This window comes from Mustela lutreola, chromosome 9, assembly GCF_030435805.1.
Source record: "Mustela lutreola isolate mMusLut2 chromosome 9, mMusLut2.pri, whole genome shotgun sequence".
NCBI classification, from domain to species: Eukaryota; Metazoa; Chordata; class Mammalia; order Carnivora; family Mustelidae; genus Mustela; species Mustela lutreola.
Window position 1 is genome coordinate 125,353,590 of NC_081298.1, and position 16,938 is coordinate 125,370,527.

A 16,938-nucleotide genomic window follows, 5' to 3' on the forward strand; every position below is an offset into this window, starting at 1 on the left:
GTGGTACTATATCCTTTTGAATTAGTGTTTTCAAAGTTTCTGGGTAAATATCCAATAATGCAATTACTGGATAATATAATTCTATTTTAAATTTTTAAAACTATTTTACTTATTTATTTTAGAGAGAGAGAGAGAACACGAGTGTGGGGGATGGGCAGAAGGCGAGCGAGAGAATCTCAAGGAGACTCAGCCCTGAGTGTGGAGCCCAACGTGGGGTTTGATCTCATGATTCTGAGATCACGACCTGAGCTGAGACAGAGAGTCGGACACTTCGCTGACTGAGCCACCCAGGCACCTCTCTTCGGCCCATTTCTAATTGGATTACTTGGTTTTTGGGGTGTTGAATTGTGTAATTTCTCTCTCTCTATTGGATACTAACCCTTTATCGGATATGTCATTAGCAAATATCTTCTCCCACTCAGTAAGTTGTTGTTTGGTTTTGTTGGTTGCTTCCTGTGCTGTGCAGAAGCTTTTAGTTTTGGTGTAGTCCTAACAGTTTATTTCTGCTTTGCTTTCCCTTGCCTCAGGAGACATATCTAGAAATATGTTGCTGTGGCCAATGTCAGAGATCTTACTCCCTGCGCTCTCTTCCAGGATTTTTATGGTTTCAGGTCACACATAGAGGTCCTTTACCTGTTTTGAGTTTATTTTTGTGTATGTTGTAAGAAAATGGTCCAATCTCATCCTTTTGCATGTAGCTGATCAGTGTTCTCAACACCATTTGTTGAAGAGACTTTTTCCCATCACATATTTCCTCCTTTGTCAAAGATTAATTGACCATATCATCATGGGTTTATTTCTGACTTTCTATTCTGTTCCATTGATCTGTGTGCCTGTTTTTGTGCCAGTACCATACTATTTTGATTGTTAAAGCTTTGTAGTAGTATACCTTGGAATCTGGGATTGTGACCCCTCCAGATGTGTTTTTTTCCTCCCCTAAGATTGTTTTGGCAGTTTGGGATCTTTTGTAGTTCTGTACAAATTTTATGATTGTTCTAGTTGCGTGAAAAATGTTCCCTGACATTTAGTAAGCGCTCCCTAGGTGTCTGTGAAATGAATACATGACTTTTCAATTTTAACCCTGGGTGACTGACAAGATGATGGCATTTTGAACAACATAGGAAACATTAGGCAGAAGTTGTGTGGTAGGAGGCTGAAAATGAACTCTACCATTTGAAGTGCTTGTAAAATCTATGCAGAGATGTTCACCTTGCCGCTCAGATTAATTGTCTAGACCTGTGCTACCCAGTCCGGTATCCACTGGCAACGTGGCTCCATTCAAATTTAAATTAACCAAAATTACATACAATTTAAAATTCAGTTCCTTACTCGCACTGTGGACGTTTCAAGTATCACATGTGGCTAGAGGCTATCACATTGGACAGAGCAGATCTTGGATATTTCATCATCATAGAAAATTCTATTGGACAGCATTAGCCTATACTCTAGATCGTGGAGGTAGATGTAGTTATCAACATATTTGGCCACAAAGTTCCTTTCAGTGTTTTTTCTTCTCATAAACATCTCTCAAACACAGCAATCCCACTTGAGTATTACTGTCCTCACTAGGACTTCATCTATTTATGGTATGCTGGCTGGTCTCCTACCAACTTTTTCCAGCCTAGAGCATAGAACATAGCCCTGGCTTTATGGAAGAGAAACCACACGCACAGAGCTTCCCACGGCTGACTGTGTCACTCGCCAAAACTGACTAAACCAACAAACAAAATCTCTCAGCACCCCACCACCTGCAGCAGCTTTTCCCAGCCTGTTTGGACCCTGAAAACTTTCGTTGTCAAAATTTGTCAACCCCTTGGGAATTTATACATCGCTTTATCTCTTTTTCATAATACATGATAAGTGACATTAGGTATATAATATTTTCATTTTAAAGCAGCATGTTTTTTAAAGTTGGAAAGTTCATTTTAACATCTTTAAGAGGAAAAGACGAATGCCCACTTTCCCCCATGTAACAGGTGAGGCATGAAAGTTCATTGACTTTAACAGGTGTGCATTGTTCCAGAACACTTAGATATAAGAAAGGGCAAATATAGTTCCTTGTCTACATTGAGTATAATCTGCTTTAAGCCTCCTATGACCTAGGTTGGCTAAAAAGCCCAGGGTCCGTTTTTCCTCCCCCAACCTTTGTACTGTATGGGAGTTCTGGAGCTTTTGCAGTTTATCCCAAATGGTGGAAGGTCATGTCCTTTTTTAAAAAACAAAGATGTCATTTTTATTTATTTAGGGAGAGCGTGTGCGCAAGCAGTGAGGAGGGGCAGTGAGGGGGAGAGAGAGAGAGAGAAACCTCAAGTCGGTTTCCCACTGAGCATGGAGCCCAATGTGGGGCTTGATCCCATGACTCTCAGATCAGGACACGAGCCCAAATCAAGAGACACTCAACCAACTGACCCACCCAAGTGCCCAGATGGTTAGGTTCTTAAACCATGGGAGTAACTGTTGCTTTTCATCTTGGGCATCTGAAGGCAAAAACGGTGGCTCAAGGGCACCTGGGTAGCTCAGTGGGTTAAAGCCTCTGCCTTTGGCTCAGGTCATGATCTCAGGGTCCTGGGATCGAACCTTGCATCGGGCTGTCTGCTCAGCAGTGAGCCTGCTCCCCACCCCCCTGACCCCCGCGTGCCTCTCTGCCTACTTGTGATCTCTGTCTGTCAAATAAATAAATAAATAAATCTTTTAAAAAAGTGCATAATGAATCTTCGTGATTCCATAACCCACATTGTTTTGACAAGGCAAATGTCGGGTAACATAATTTCATTCCTAATTAAATGCGTGTTTCTAAAAGGATAAGACTCTTTTAAGAGAAAATACTTAATCACAGTATCATTATATGCCTAAAAATTTAACAATCATCTTTGAGTACCATCAAATATCCATCAGTATTCAAATACCAAATGTATCATAAATGATAAAAATCATTTTTGACAGTCTGTTTGACTCAAGATCTAAATAAGGTTCACATATTGAGATTGGTTGGTGTGTTTAATTTCCTTACAATTTGTAGATTCCCTACCTCCATATCTTTCTTTTATTCTTTCCATTTATATGTTAAGGAAATGGATCATTTGTCCTCTAGGGTTTTGCATGCAAGATTTTACTGATTAAATACTCATGTTGTTATTTAATATGTTCCATTTTTCTTCTCTATTTCTTTAAATGGGGAAGTTGGATCTAAGTCTTATCAGAATTACTTTGGAGGGATGGGAGACAATTTCAGAGGTCATGATGATTATTAGGAGGGACACAATTCTGGTGTTTTATTTTATTATTATTATTACTTTTTAAAAGATTTTATTTATTTATTTGGCAGACAGAGATCACAAGTAGGCAGAGAGGCAGACAGAGAGAGAGGGGGAAGCAGGGTCCCCGCTGAGCAGAGAGCCCAATGCGGGGCTCGATCCCAGGACCCTGGGATCATGACCTGAGCCGAAGGCAGAGGCTTTAACACACTGAGCCACCCAGGTGCAGAGGCTTTCACACACTGAGCCACCCAGGTGCAGAGGCTTTCACACACTGAGCCACCCAGGTCTGGTCTTTTAAATGCCATTTTCTAGGGGCACCTGCCTGGCTCAGTCAGTAGAGCATGTGACTCTTGATCTTGGGATAGTAAGTTTGAGCCCCACACTGGATGTAGAGATTATTTCAAAAAAAAATCTTAAAAAAAAAATGTCATTTTCTAAATTATGTCAACACTTCAAAATAGAGTGCCTGGGTGGCTCAGTTGGTTAAGCAACTGCGTTTGGCTCTGGTCAGGATCCTGGAGTTCCGGAATTGAGTCCCGCATCAGGCTACCAGCTCCATGGGGAGTCTGCTTCTCCCTCTGATCTTCTCTCCTCTCATGTTCTCTCTCACTGTCTCTATCTCAAATAAATAAAATCTTTAAGGATTTCTTTTTATTCAATTATTTGACAGACAGAGATCACAAGTAGGCAGAGAGGCAGGCAGAGGGGAGAGAAAGAGGAGAAGCAGGCTCCCTGCCGAGCAGAGAGCCTGATGTGGGCCACCATCCCAGGATCCTGAGATCATGACCTGAGCTGAAGGCAGAGGCTTAACCCACTGAGCCACCCAGGCACCCATAAATAAAATCTTTAAAAAATAATAATAAATACCTCAAAATTAACTGGACTTTTCAAGAAAATAAGGGGGGGTTCCTATATTGACCTTTTATCTAAAAATCTTGCTTAATTTGCTTATCAATCCTGAAAATGGATCGGTAGATGCTTTTCCAAAGGCATTTTGTGATTCCCTACACAGTCCCATTGTCTGCATATGATAACTTTATTTCTTCTTTTCTAATCCTATGACTTCTATTTCTTTTCCTTGCTTTGTTGCATGGAGTGAGATTCCCAGTACTGTGTTCAGTAGATAGTGGGGATTTTTATCTTCTTTCTTTATGTAGAGGAAGGTTTTCTTTAACTCACCATTTATGCATAATGTTTGCTGTGTGGCTTTTGTAAATATTGTTTAGCAGATGAAGAAAGCTCCCTTTTACTTCTGGTTGCTAAGAATTTTAGCGTGAATGGGTGTTGAATTTTATCAAGCACTTTTTCTGCCTCTATTGAGATGCTCATATGATTTTTCTTGTTTATTCTATTAAAGTGCTGAAATACAATGAATTTTTAAAGTATTAAACCAACTGTGAATTCCTGAAACAGATATAACATGTTTGTGACACTGCTCATGATCCTTTTTATATATTGTTGGATCACGTTTGCCGATATTAAGTTTAGGAATTTTGCGTCTGTTTCCTTGAAAGAGACTGACCTGTGAGTTTTCCTTTCTAATAATGTCTTGATCAGATTCTAGAATCAAGGTTAATTCAGCCTCCCAAAGTAAAGGGAGAAGTAACTTTTCTTTTCTACCTCATTAGCATAACCAAGGCATTCCTATCACTCAGGAAATTCCCAGTGTTTTTTTTTTTTTAAACAAAGCACCAGACAAGTGTCTCACCAAACCGCTTTTTTTTTTTTTTTAATAGATTTTATTTATTTACTTGACAGAGACAGACAGATCACAAGCAGGCAGAGAGGCAGGCAGAGAGAGAGGAGGAACCTGCTGAGCAGAGAGCCCGATACGGGGCTCGATCCCAGGACCCCTGAGATATTGACCTGAGCCAAAGGCAGAGGCTTTAACCCACTGAGCCACCCAGGTGCCCCCCCAGTGTTTTTGAAGCTCTGTGTCAGGAGTCTGGGACAAACACCAGATGTGTTATTATAACACCACATAGACACACACACACACACACACACACACACACACACACACACACAGAGTTGGGGGGGAGATTGAAAAATTAGCTGGTATTAATATATTTCTGGAGGCTGATAAATCCCAACTTCTTGAGGCAGGCTGGAAACGTAGGCAGGGTTTCTATTTTCAATCTCTTTAAAAAAAATTAAATTCAATTATTTATTTTTAAAAATATTTTATTTATTTGACAGAGAGAGAGAGACAGTGAGAGAGGGAACACAAGCAGGGGGAGTGGGAGAGGGAGAAGCAGGCTTCCAGCTGAGCAGGGAGCCAGATGTGGGGCTTGATCCCAGGACCCTGGGATCATGACCTGAGTAGAAGGCAGATGCTTGATGACTGAACCACCTAGGTACCCCTAAGCATCCAACTCTTGATCTCAGCTTAGGTCTTGATATTGATCTTTATCTTGATCTTAGGTCATGAGGTCAAGCTCTCCATTGGGCCCAGTATGGAGCCAACTTAAAAACAACAACAACAACAACAACTGATTTTTGTGTGTTGATACTGCATTCTGTAACTTTGCTAAATTCATTTATTAGTTCTAATTGGGTTTCTGTGTGTGTGTGTGTGTGTGTGTGTGCGCGTGTGTATTCTTTATGATATCCTGTAAATAAGATTATGTCGTCTGTGAATAGAGATAGAGATTGTTTAACTTTTCCTCTTCAAAGGAAAGGATGGTTTTACTTTTCTTACCTAATTGCTCTGGTTGGAGTTTCTAGCACAATGTTAAAGAAAAGTAGTGAAGGGGTGCCTGGGTGGCTCAGTGGGTTAAAGCCTCTGCCTTAGGCTCAGGTCATAATCCCAGGGTCCTGGGATTGAGCCCCGCATCAGGCTCTTTGCTCAGTGGGGAGCCTGCTTCCTCCCCTCTCTCTCTGCCTGCCTCTCTGCCTACTTGTGATCTCTGTCTGTCAAATAAAATAAATAAAATCTGTAAAAAAAAAAAAAAGAAAAGAAAAGAAATGTACTGAAATTGAGCATCCTTGACTGTTCACTACCTTAAAAGAAAAGCTGTCAGGCTTTCACTATTGAGAATGATATTAGCTATGGGTTTTTCATTAATACCCCTTACTATATTGAGGAAATTCCCTTCTATCCCTAGTTTGTTAAGTGTTTTAATTTTTTTTATTAAATCATGAATAGGTGTTGGATTTTGGCAATCCTTTTTCTCCACCAGTTGAGATAATTGTCCAGTTTTTTTCCCCTTTGTGTTATTAATGTGGTGTATCACATTGATTTACTTTCTTATGTTGAACCAGGATTCTTGGGAGAATTTTTGCTTTTAACACTTTTATTCAACATTGTTTAGCTAAAACATTTTGGCAATACTATGAATATTATGTAGGCTCTTGTAATACACTCTCCGAGACTGATGTCATGATTCAAAAGGGAGAAATAAAAATTGTTTTATTTGAAATGGTAACAAATGTAATTCTGCCTTTAAAGTGACTTGGAACGTGCTTGCAAAAAACTCAGGAGTTTATGTTACTGATCGGGAAATTCTGCCCTAAAGGATAAAATAAAAATTCCATCATTTGGCAAAATCTGGCTTCCACTTCTATTTTCAGCTTTTGTCTTAGCAAATGTGCACCTGACACTCATGACTTTATAATCTTCTTGGGGATGTTGCTTTGGACTTGCCTGGAATGCTCTTTTTTCACCTAAAAACTTTCTGCTGATTTTTCAGACTCCAGTACAATTGGCCACTTCTGGAGTAACTTTTCCCATCTCTCCCAGGCAGTGAATCCCTGTCCTTTTATTCTCTGACGCTTATATTTCTGTTATATATTTATTTATTAATATACCTATAAATTTAAATTTATTTATTAATATATTTAGATGTTTCTGTTCTATATTTATTTACATGTGGTTTATGTGCTCTGTATTTACCACACTGTATTATAACTTAGGTGTTTAGACATCTGTTTTCCCTATTAATGTGAATTCCCAGAATAGAGGGGTCATATTTACCTTTGTAGTCCTAGCACCCAAGCTACTGCCTAGAACTTAGTAAGCACTCATTAAATGATCTATGAATACATGAATGGGGTGCCAATTGTGCTGTGGTTATGGACACCAACTGGATCAATATTTGTGTCTGTAAGAGGAAATGTGCTCTTGATTCTCTAACCTAGAACATTTTCTGATTTTATTCTTTTCTCTTTGTGCCTCTCTAGACTTCAAAGAAGCATAAATTCAAAAAAGATGCAGAAACTCACAGGTCAGAAAGATCCTATCCTTGATTCTTCAGCTCAAGGCTACTGACAAATCAACTGTGGGTCTGCTTTAAGACTCCAGACTTTAATAACAGGTTGAGGGAGGGAATTGGAAAAAGATTATGTAAATGAAAGAAATGTGCTTATTCTTTCTAGCATCTCCAAAGATGCTAGATTCTTTTGAGCAACTTCCAAAGAGATGTAAACAGATTGATAATTCTTCCTATGCTTCCTTTCCCCATGCTTTCTTGCCTAATTTTCCTTTTGTGTAGAACTCAAAGTATCAGGAAAGAAATTGGGTGAGATTAATGTTTGGTGCAGGAAGTTCCAATAACTTTTTCCCCTGTCATAGGCACTGGATAGAATCCTTTGGGGGGAAAAAATATGTGTTATGAACTTTGGTTCCCCTACTCCAACTCCCTACTCGCATGATTGTTCCTGCTCTTTCCAACAGCTTCATCTACTCCACGGTGAAGGCAGCATAGTAGAGTTCAAAATATAAAAACTTGAGCCCTGGGTTAAGTCTGAGCTCTACCACTAATTAACTTAATGACCCTAGGCATGGTTTCACCTTTTTGTTTTCTTATGTGTACAACAAGGGGGTGGAACAAGGTAGAGGTGGTATCAACAATTAGGGTGCTAAAAGCTTCTTTATCTCTGCTCCCAGCTTCCCAGTGGGAAGAAAATCTTAGGATGAGCTGCTCCGAAGCTAATGGGACACAGTGAGTAGAGTTGACCTTCACTATCTATTCCTCCTCTCTTCAGCTTACTCTACTGATAAGCTCTGTAGGAGTGAAGAGAAAGGTACCTAGTACTGTTTTACTTCCTTCAGAATGATAGCTGTTCCTTTTCTAAGTCAAGTCACTATTCTTACTGGTTTCCTTACTAGTACTTTAATATCACTTCAGTGACATTGACCTACTCTTGTATCCAGATTTTCAGGTCTCCCTATGGGATGGGCCCAGGAGTACGCATTCTGGTCAATGGAGAGAAGTCTTCAACAGATCTTCCAACATCTGGAATGTGCAAGGTCAGGGAAGGTCGTTTCTGGGAGGAGGTTGGGTGGTGGAAGTTTTTGTTTTTGTCTTAAGTAAACTCTACTTGAATTGAATTGGAACTCTAGAGATCAAGAATTGCATGCTCTACCAACCAAGAGAGCCAGATGCCCCAAAGGTGGTAGAACTTGTAAGAGGGAGGGTGGAAAGGACCGAAGAAGGGAGGTTAGAAAGAGGGAAAGTGGGAGGGAAAAAGAGAGGGAAAAGAGAGATTGCTAGTTGGTTGCTTATTTACTTAGTTTGGGCGGTAAACTATGGCTCCGGATTTGCCGGGTTGTTCCTTTAGAAAAGACTGGAAGGTGGGACAGGCTGGAGTTGCTGCATAATGATCCGGAGGAGCTGCTGTCCTTAGGAGAATGTTTTGCCTGCTTACAGCCACAACAGGGTAGAACAGGCTCCTGAGGCGCAAGCACAGAGGAGGTTGAGGAAGAAATGTGGGAAAACCTATCTCCCTGTCTTGGAGGTGAGAGGACACACCCCTACTGAGGGAAGACAGCACAGGTCCTCTGAGAGGAGTGGTCACAGTACCTCAGATAGAACTCACTGTAGTCCCCTGAAAGAAATGGATGCAGTCCCACTGAGAGGAAAAGAGACAGTCAATCTGAGCAGAGCCAAGAGAACCAATTTGAAAGGGGCCAGAACAGTTCATGTGGGAAAACTTATCTCGGTGTCTTGGAGGTGAGAGGACACAGCCCTACTGAGGGAAGAAAGCACAGGTCCACTGAGAGGAGTGGTCACAGTTCCTCACATAGAACTCACTATAGTCCCTCTGAAAGAAATGGACGCAGTCCCTCTGAGAGAAACAGAGACAGTCATTCTGAGCAGAACCAACAGAATCAGTTGGAAAGGGCTAGTACAGTTGGTGTGGGAAAACCCATCTTAGTGCCTTGGAAGTGAGAGGACACAGCCCTATTGAGAGAAGACAGCACAGACCCTCTGAGAGGAGTGGTCGCAGTTCCTCAGAGAGAACTCACTGTAGTCCCTCTGAAAAAAATGGATGCGGTCCCTCTGAGAGGAACAGAGACAGTCATTCTGAGCAGAGCCAACAGAACCAATTTGAAAGGGGCCAGTACAGGTCATGTAGGAAAAATTATCTCCGTTGTTTGTAGGCGTGAGGACAAGCCATACATAGGGAGAGAGCACCGGTCCTCTTAGAGGAGTGGTCGCAGTTCCTCAGAGAGAACTCACTATAGTCCCTCTGAAAGATTGGACGGAGTCCCTCTGAGAGGAACAGAGACAGTCATTCTGAGCAGAGACAACAGAACCAATTTGAAAGGGGCCAGTACAGTTCATGTGGGAAAGCCTATCTCGTGTGTTGGAGGTGAAAGGACACAGCACTACTGAGGGAAGACAGCACAGGTCCTCTGAGAGGAGTTGGTGCAATTCCTCAGATAGAACTCACTGTAGTCTGTCTGAAAGAAATGGACGCAGTCCCTCTGAGAGGTACAGACACAGTCATTTTGAGAAGAGCCAACAGAACCAATTTGAAAAGGGCCAGTACAGTTCATGTGGGAAAACTTATCTCCGTGTCTTGGAGGTGAGATGACACAGCCCTACTGAGGGAAGACAGCACAGTCCCTCTGAGAGGAGTGGTGGCAGTTCCTCAGATAGAACTCATGTTGTCCCTCTGAAAGAAATGGACACAGTCCCACTGAGAGGAACAGAGATAGTCATTCTGAGCAGAACCAACAGAACCAGTCTGAAAGGGGCATGTACAGTGGTGTGGAAAAAACCATCTCAGTCCCTAGGAAGTGAGATGATACTGTCATATTGAGAGAAGACAGCACAGTCCCTCTGAGAGGAGTGGTCGCAGTTCCTCAGATAGAACTCACTGTAGTCCCTCTAAAGGAAATGGACGCCGTCCCACTGAGAGGAACAGAGACAGTCATTCTGAGCATAGACAATAGAACCAATAAGAAAGGGGCCAGTAGAGTTCATGTGGGAAATCTTATCTCCGTTGATTGGAGGTGTGAGGACAAGCCCTATTTAGGGTAGACAGCCCAGGTCCTCTGAGAGGAGTGGTCGCAGTTCCTCAGAGAGAACTCACTGTAGTCCCTCTGAAAGAAATGGACGCAGTACCTCTGAAAGAAACAGAGACAGTCATTCTGAGCAGAACCAACAGAACCAGTCTGAAAGGGACCAGTACAATTGGTGTGAGAGGACACAACCCTATTGAGAGAAGATAGCAGAGGCCCTCTGAGAGGAGTGGTTGCAGTTCCTCAGAGAGAACTCACTATAGTCCCTCTGAAATATTGGACGCAGACCCTCTGAGAGGAACAGAGACAGTCATTCTGAGCACAGCCAACAGAACCAATTTGAAAGGGGCCAGTACAGTTCATGTGGGAAAACCTATCTCCGTGTGATGGAGGTGAGAGGACACAGCCCTACTGAGGGAAGACAGCAAAGGTCCTCAGAGAGGAGTGGTCGCAATTCCTCAGATAGAACTCACTGTATTCCGTCTGAAAGAAATGGACGCAGTCCCTCTGAGAGGAACAGACACAGTCATTCTGAGCAGAGCCAACAGAACCAATTTGAAAGGGGCCAGTACAGTTCATGTGGGAAAACTTATCTCCGTGACTTGGAGGTCAGAGGACACAGCCCTACTGAGGGAAGACAGCACAGGCCCTCTGAGAGGAGTGGTCGCCATTCCTCAGAGAGAAATCACTGTAGTACCACTGAAAAAAATGGATGCGGTCCGTCTGAGAGCAATAGACACAGTCATTTTGATCAGAGCCAACAGAACCAATTTGAAAGGGGCCAGTACAGTTCATGTGGGAAATCTTATCTTCGGTGTTTGGAGGTGTGAGGACAAGCCCTACTTAGGGAAGACAGCACAGGTCCTCTGAGAGGAGTGGTCGCAGTTCCTCAGAGAGAACTCACTGTAGTCCCTCTGAAAAAAATGGATGCGGTCCCTCTGAGAGGAACAGAGACAGTCATTCTGAGCAGAGCCAACAGAACCAATTTGAAAGGGGCCAGTACAGTTCATGTAGGAAAAATTATCTCCGTTGTTTGTAGGCGTGAGGACAAGCCCTACATAGGGAGAGAGCACCGGTCCTCTGAGAGGAGTGGTCGCAGTTCCTCAGAGAGAACTCACTGTAGTCCCTCTGAAAGAAATGGACACAGTCCCTCTGAAAGAAACAGAGACAGTCATTCTGAGCAGAACCAACAGAACCAGTCTGAAAGGGACCAGTACAGTTGGTGTGAGAGGACACAGCCCTATGAGGGAAGACAGCACAGGTCCTCTGAGAGGAGTGGTCGCAGTTCCTCATATAGAACTCACTGCAGTCCAACTGAAATAAATGGACGCAGTCCCTCTGAGAGGAACAGACACAGTCATTCTGAGCAGAGCCAAGAGAACCAATTTGAAAGGGGCCAGTACAGTTCATGTGGGAAATCTTATCTCCGGTGTTTGGAGGTGTGAGGACAAGCCGAACTTAGGGAAGACAGCACAGGTCCTCTGAGAGGAGTGGTCGCAGTTCCTCAGAGAGAACTCACTGTATTCCCACTGAAAGAAATGGACGCAGTCTCTCTGAAAGAAACAGAGACAGTCATTCTGAGCAGAAACAACAGACCAGTCTGAAAGGGACCAGTAGAGTTGGTGAGAGAGGACACAACGCTATTGAGAGAAGACAGCAGAGGCCCTCTGAGAGGAATGGTCATAGTTCCTTAGAGAGAACTCACTGTAGTCCCTCTGAAAGATTGGACTGAGTCCCTCTGAGAGAAACAGAGAAGGTCATTCTGAGCAGAGCCAACAGAACCAATTTGAAAGGGTCCAGTACAGTTCATGTGGGAAAACCTATCTCCGTGTGTGGGAGGTGAGAGGACACAGCCCTACTGAGGGAAGACAGCAAAGGTCCTCAGAGAGGAGTGGTTGCAATTCCTCAGATAGTACTCACTGTAGTCCGTCTGAATGAAATGGACGCAGTCCCTCTGAGAGGAACAAACACAGTCATTCTGAGCAGAGCCAACAGAACCAATTTGAAAGGGGCCAGTACTGTCCATGTGGGAAAACTTATCTCCATGACTTGGAGGTCAGAGGACACAGCCCTACTGAGGGAAGACAGCACAGGCCCTCTGAGAGGAGTGGTCGCCATTCCTCAGAGAGAAATCACTGTAGTACCACTGAAAGAAATGGATGCGGTCCGTCTGAGAGCAATAGACACAGTCATTTTGATCAGAGCCAACAGAACCAATTTGAAAGGGGCCAGTACAGTTTATGTGGGAAATCTTAACTTCGGTGTTTGGAGATGTGAGGACAAGCCCTACTTAGGGAAGACAGCACAGGTCCTCTGAGAGGAGTGGTCTCAGTTCCTCAGAGAGAACTCACTGTAGTCCCTCTGAAAAAAATGGATGCGGTCCGTCTGAGAGGAACAGAGACAGTCATTCTGAGCAGAGCCAACAGAACCAATTTGAAAGGGGCCAGTACAGTTCATGTAGGAAAAATTATCTCCGTTGTTTGTAGGCGTGAGGACAAGCCCTACATAGGGAGAGAGCACCGGTCCTCTGAGAGGAGAGGTCGCAGGTCCTCAGAGAGAACTCACTGTAGTCCCTCTGAAAGAAATGGACACAGTCCCTCTGAAAGAAACAGAGACAGTCATTCTGAGCAGAACCAACAGAACCAGTCTGAAAGGGACCAGTACAGTTGGTGTGAGAGGACACAGCCCTATGAGGGAAGACAGCACAGGTCCTCTGAGAGGAGTGGTCGCAGTTCCTCATATAGAACTCACTGCAGTCCAACTGAAATAAATGGACGCAGTCCCTCTGAGAAAAACAGACACAGTCATTCTGAGCAGAGCCAACAGAACCAATTTGAAAGGGGCCAGTACTGTCCATGTGGGAAAACTTATCTCCTTGACTTGGAAGTCAGAGGACACAGCCCTACTGAGGGAAGACAGCACAGGCCCTCTGAGAGGAGTGGTCGCCATTCCTCAGAGAGAAATCACTGTAGTACCACTGAAAGAAATGGATGCGGTCCGTCTGAGAGCAATAGACACAGTCATTTTGATCAGAGCCAACAGAACCAATTTGAAAGGGGCCAGTACAGTTCATGTGGGAAATCTTATCTTCGGTGTTTGGAGGTATGATGACAAGCCCTACTTAGGGAAGACAGCACAGGTCCTCTGAGAGGAGTGGTCGCAGTTCCTCAGAGAGAACTCACTGTAGTCCCTCTGAAAAAAATGGATGCGGTCCCTCTGAGAGGAACAGAGACAGTCATTCTGAGCAGAGCCAACAGAACCAATTTGAAAGGGGCCAGTACAGTTCATGTAGGAAAAATTATCTCCGTTGTTTGTAGGCGTGAAGACAAGCCCTACATAGGGAGAGAGCACCGGTTCCCTGAGTGGAGTGGTCGCAGGTCCTCAGAGAGAACTCACTGTAGTCCCTCTGAAAGAAATGGACACAGTTCCTCTGAAAGAAACAGAGACAGTCATTCTTAGTAGAACCAACAGAACCAGTCTGAAAGGAACCAGTACAGTTGGTGTGAGAGGACACAGCCCTATGAGGGAAGACAGCACAGATCCTCTGAGAGGAGTGGTCGCAGTTCCTCATATAGAACTCACTGCAGTCCAACTGAAATAAATGGACGCAGTCCCTCTAAGAGGAACAGTCACAGTCATTCTGAGCAGAGCCAAGAGAACCAATTTGAAAGGGGCCAGTACAGTTCATGTGGGAAATCTTATCTCCGGTGTTTGGAAGTGTGAGGACAAGCCGTACTTAGGGAAGACAGCACATGTCCTCTGAGAGGAGTGGTCGCAGTTCCTCAGAGAGAACTCACTGTATTCCCACTGAAAGAAATGGACGCAGTCTCTCTGAAAGAAACAGAGACAGTCATTCTGAGCAGAAACAACAGACCAGTCTGAAAGGGACCAGTACATTTGGTGAGAGAGGACACAACCCTATTGAGAGAAGACAGCAGAGGCCCTCTGTGAGGAGTGGTCATAGTTCCTCAGAGAGAACTCACTGTAGTCACTCTGAAAGATTGGACAGAGTCCCTCTGAGAGGAACAGAGACAGTAATTCTGAGCAGAGCCAACAGAACCAATTTGAAAGGGGCCAGTACAGTTCATGTGGGAAAGCCTATCTCCGTGTGTTGGAGGTGAAAGGACACAGCGCTAATGAGGGAAGACAGCACAGGTCCTCTGAGAGGAGTTGGCGCAATTCCTCAGATAGAACTCACTGTAGTCTGTCTGAAAGAAATGGACGCAGTCCCTCTGAGAGGTACAGACACAGTCATTTTGAGAAGAGCCAACGGAACCAATTTGAAAAGGGCCAGTACAGTTCATGTGGGAAAACTTATCTCCGTGTCTTGGAGGTGAGAGGAAACAGCCCTACTGAGGGAAGACAGCACAGTCCCTCTGAGAGGAGTGGTGGCAGTTCCTCAGTTAGAACTCATGTAGTCCCTCTGAAAGAAATGGACACAGTCCCACTGAGAGGAACAGAGATAGTCATTCTGAGCAGTACCAACAGAACCAGTCTGAAAGGGGCATGTACAGTGGTGTGGAAAAAACCATCTCAGTCCCTAGGAAGTGAGATGATACTGCCATATTGAGAGAAGACAGCACAGTCCCTCTGAGAGGAGTGGTCGCAGTTCCTCAGATAGAACTCACTGTAGTCCCTCTAAAGGAAATGGACGCCGTCCCACTGAGAGGAACAGAGACAGTCATTCTGAGCATAGACAATAGAACCAATAAGAAAGGGGCCAGTACAGTTCATGTAGGAAATCTTATCTCCGTTGTTTGGAGGTGTGAGGAGAAGCCCTATTTAGGGGAGACAGCACAGGTCCTCTGAGAGTAGTGGTCGCAGTTCCTCAGAGAGAACTCACTGTAGTCCCTCTGAAAGAAATGGACGCAGTACCTCTGAAAGAAACAGAGACAGTCATTCTGAGCAGAACCAACAGAACCAGTCTGAAAGGGACCAGTACAATTGGTGTGAGAGGACACAACGCTATTGAGAGAAGATAGCAGAGGCCCTCTGAGAGGAGTGGTCGCAGTTCCTCAGAGAGAACTCACTATAGTCCCTCTGAAATATTAGACGCAGACCCTCTGAGAGGAACAGAGACAGTCATTCTGAGCACAGCCAACAGAACCAATTTGAAAGGGGCCACTGGAGTTCATGTGGGAAAACCTATCTCCGTGTGATGGAGGTGAGAGGACACAGCCCTACTGAGGGAAGACAGCAAAGGTCCTCAGAGAGGAGTGGTCGCAATTCCTCAGATAGAACTCACTGTAGTCCGTCTGAAAGAAATGGACGCAGTCCCTCTGAGAGGAACAGACACAGTCATTCTGAGCAGAGCCAACAGAACCAATTTGAAAGGGGCCAGTACAGTTCATGTGGGAAAACTTATCTCCGTGACTTGGAGGTCAGAGGACACAGCCCTACTGAGGGAAGACAGCACAGTCCCTCTGAGAGGAGTAGTGGCAGTTCCTCAGATAGAACTCATGTAGTCCCTCTGAAAGAAATGGACACAGTCCCACTGAGAGGAACAGAGATAGTCATTCTGAGCAGAACCAACAGAACCAGTCTGAAAGGGGCATGTACAGTGGTGTGGAAAAAACCATCTCAGTCCCTAGGAAGTGAGATGATACTGCCATATTGAGAGAAGACAGCACAGTCCCTCTGAGAGGAGTGGTCGCAGTTCCTCAGATAGAACTCACTGTAGTCCCTCTAAAGGAAATGGACGCCGTCCCACTGAGAGGAACAGAGACAGTCATTCTGAGCATAGACAATAGAACCAATAAGAAAGGGGCCAGTACAGTTCATGTAGGAAATCTTATCTCCGTTGTTTGGAGGTGTGAGGAGAAGCCCTATTTAGGGGAGACAGCCCAGGTCCTCTGAGAGTAGTGGTCGCAGTTCCTCAGAGAGAACTCACTGTAGTCCCTCTGAAAGAAATGGACGCAGTACCTCTGAAAGAAACAGAGACAGTCATTCTGAGCAGAACCAACAGAACCAGTCTGAAAGGGACCAGTACAATTGGTGTGAGAGGACACAACCCTATTGAGAGAAGATAGCAGAGGCCCTCTGAGAGGAGTGGTCGCAGTTCCTCAGAGAGAACTCACTATAGTCCCTCTGAAATATTGGACGCAGACCCTCTGAGAGGAACAGAGACAGTCATTCTGAGCAGAGCCAACAGAACCAATTTGAAAGGGGCCAGTACAGTTCATTTGGGAAAGCCTATCTCGTGTGTTGGAGGTGAAAGGACACAGCGCTACTGAGGGAAGACAGCACAGGTCCTCTGAGAGGAGTTGGCACAATTCCTCAGATAGAACTCACTGTAGTCTGTCTGAAAGAAATGGACACAGTCATTTTGAGAAGAGCCAACAGAACCAATTTGAAAAGGGCCAGTACAGTTCATGTGGGAAAACTTATCTCCGTGTGTTGGAGGTGAGAGGACACAGCCCTACTGAGGGA

General features: G+C 44.2%; 1 protein-coding gene and 1 long non-coding RNA gene across 2 annotated transcripts in view; one reads left to right on the forward strand and one right to left on the reverse strand.

Moving 5' to 3' along the window:
• Nucleotides 1–5,009: 5,009 nt before the first annotated feature.
• The window catches only part of LOC131807254 (intraflagellar transport protein 172 homolog), a 34,575-nt gene continuing 22,646 nt past the window's right edge, over nt 5,010–16,938 (reverse strand). The window contains exon 9 of the mRNA XM_059132419.1: nt 5,010–5,723. Within this exon, the coding sequence (XP_058988402.1) occupies nt 5,691–5,723 (33 nt within the window). The 3' untranslated portion in view covers nt 5,010–5,690. The remainder of the gene's footprint in view (nt 5,724–16,938) is intronic.
• Nucleotides 8,059–9,048, forward strand: LOC131807268 (uncharacterized). The gene is made up of 3 exons (XR_009344372.1): nt 8,059–8,200; nt 8,413–8,508; nt 8,909–9,048. It is a non-coding gene; the product is annotated as an uncharacterized LOC131807268 (long non-coding RNA).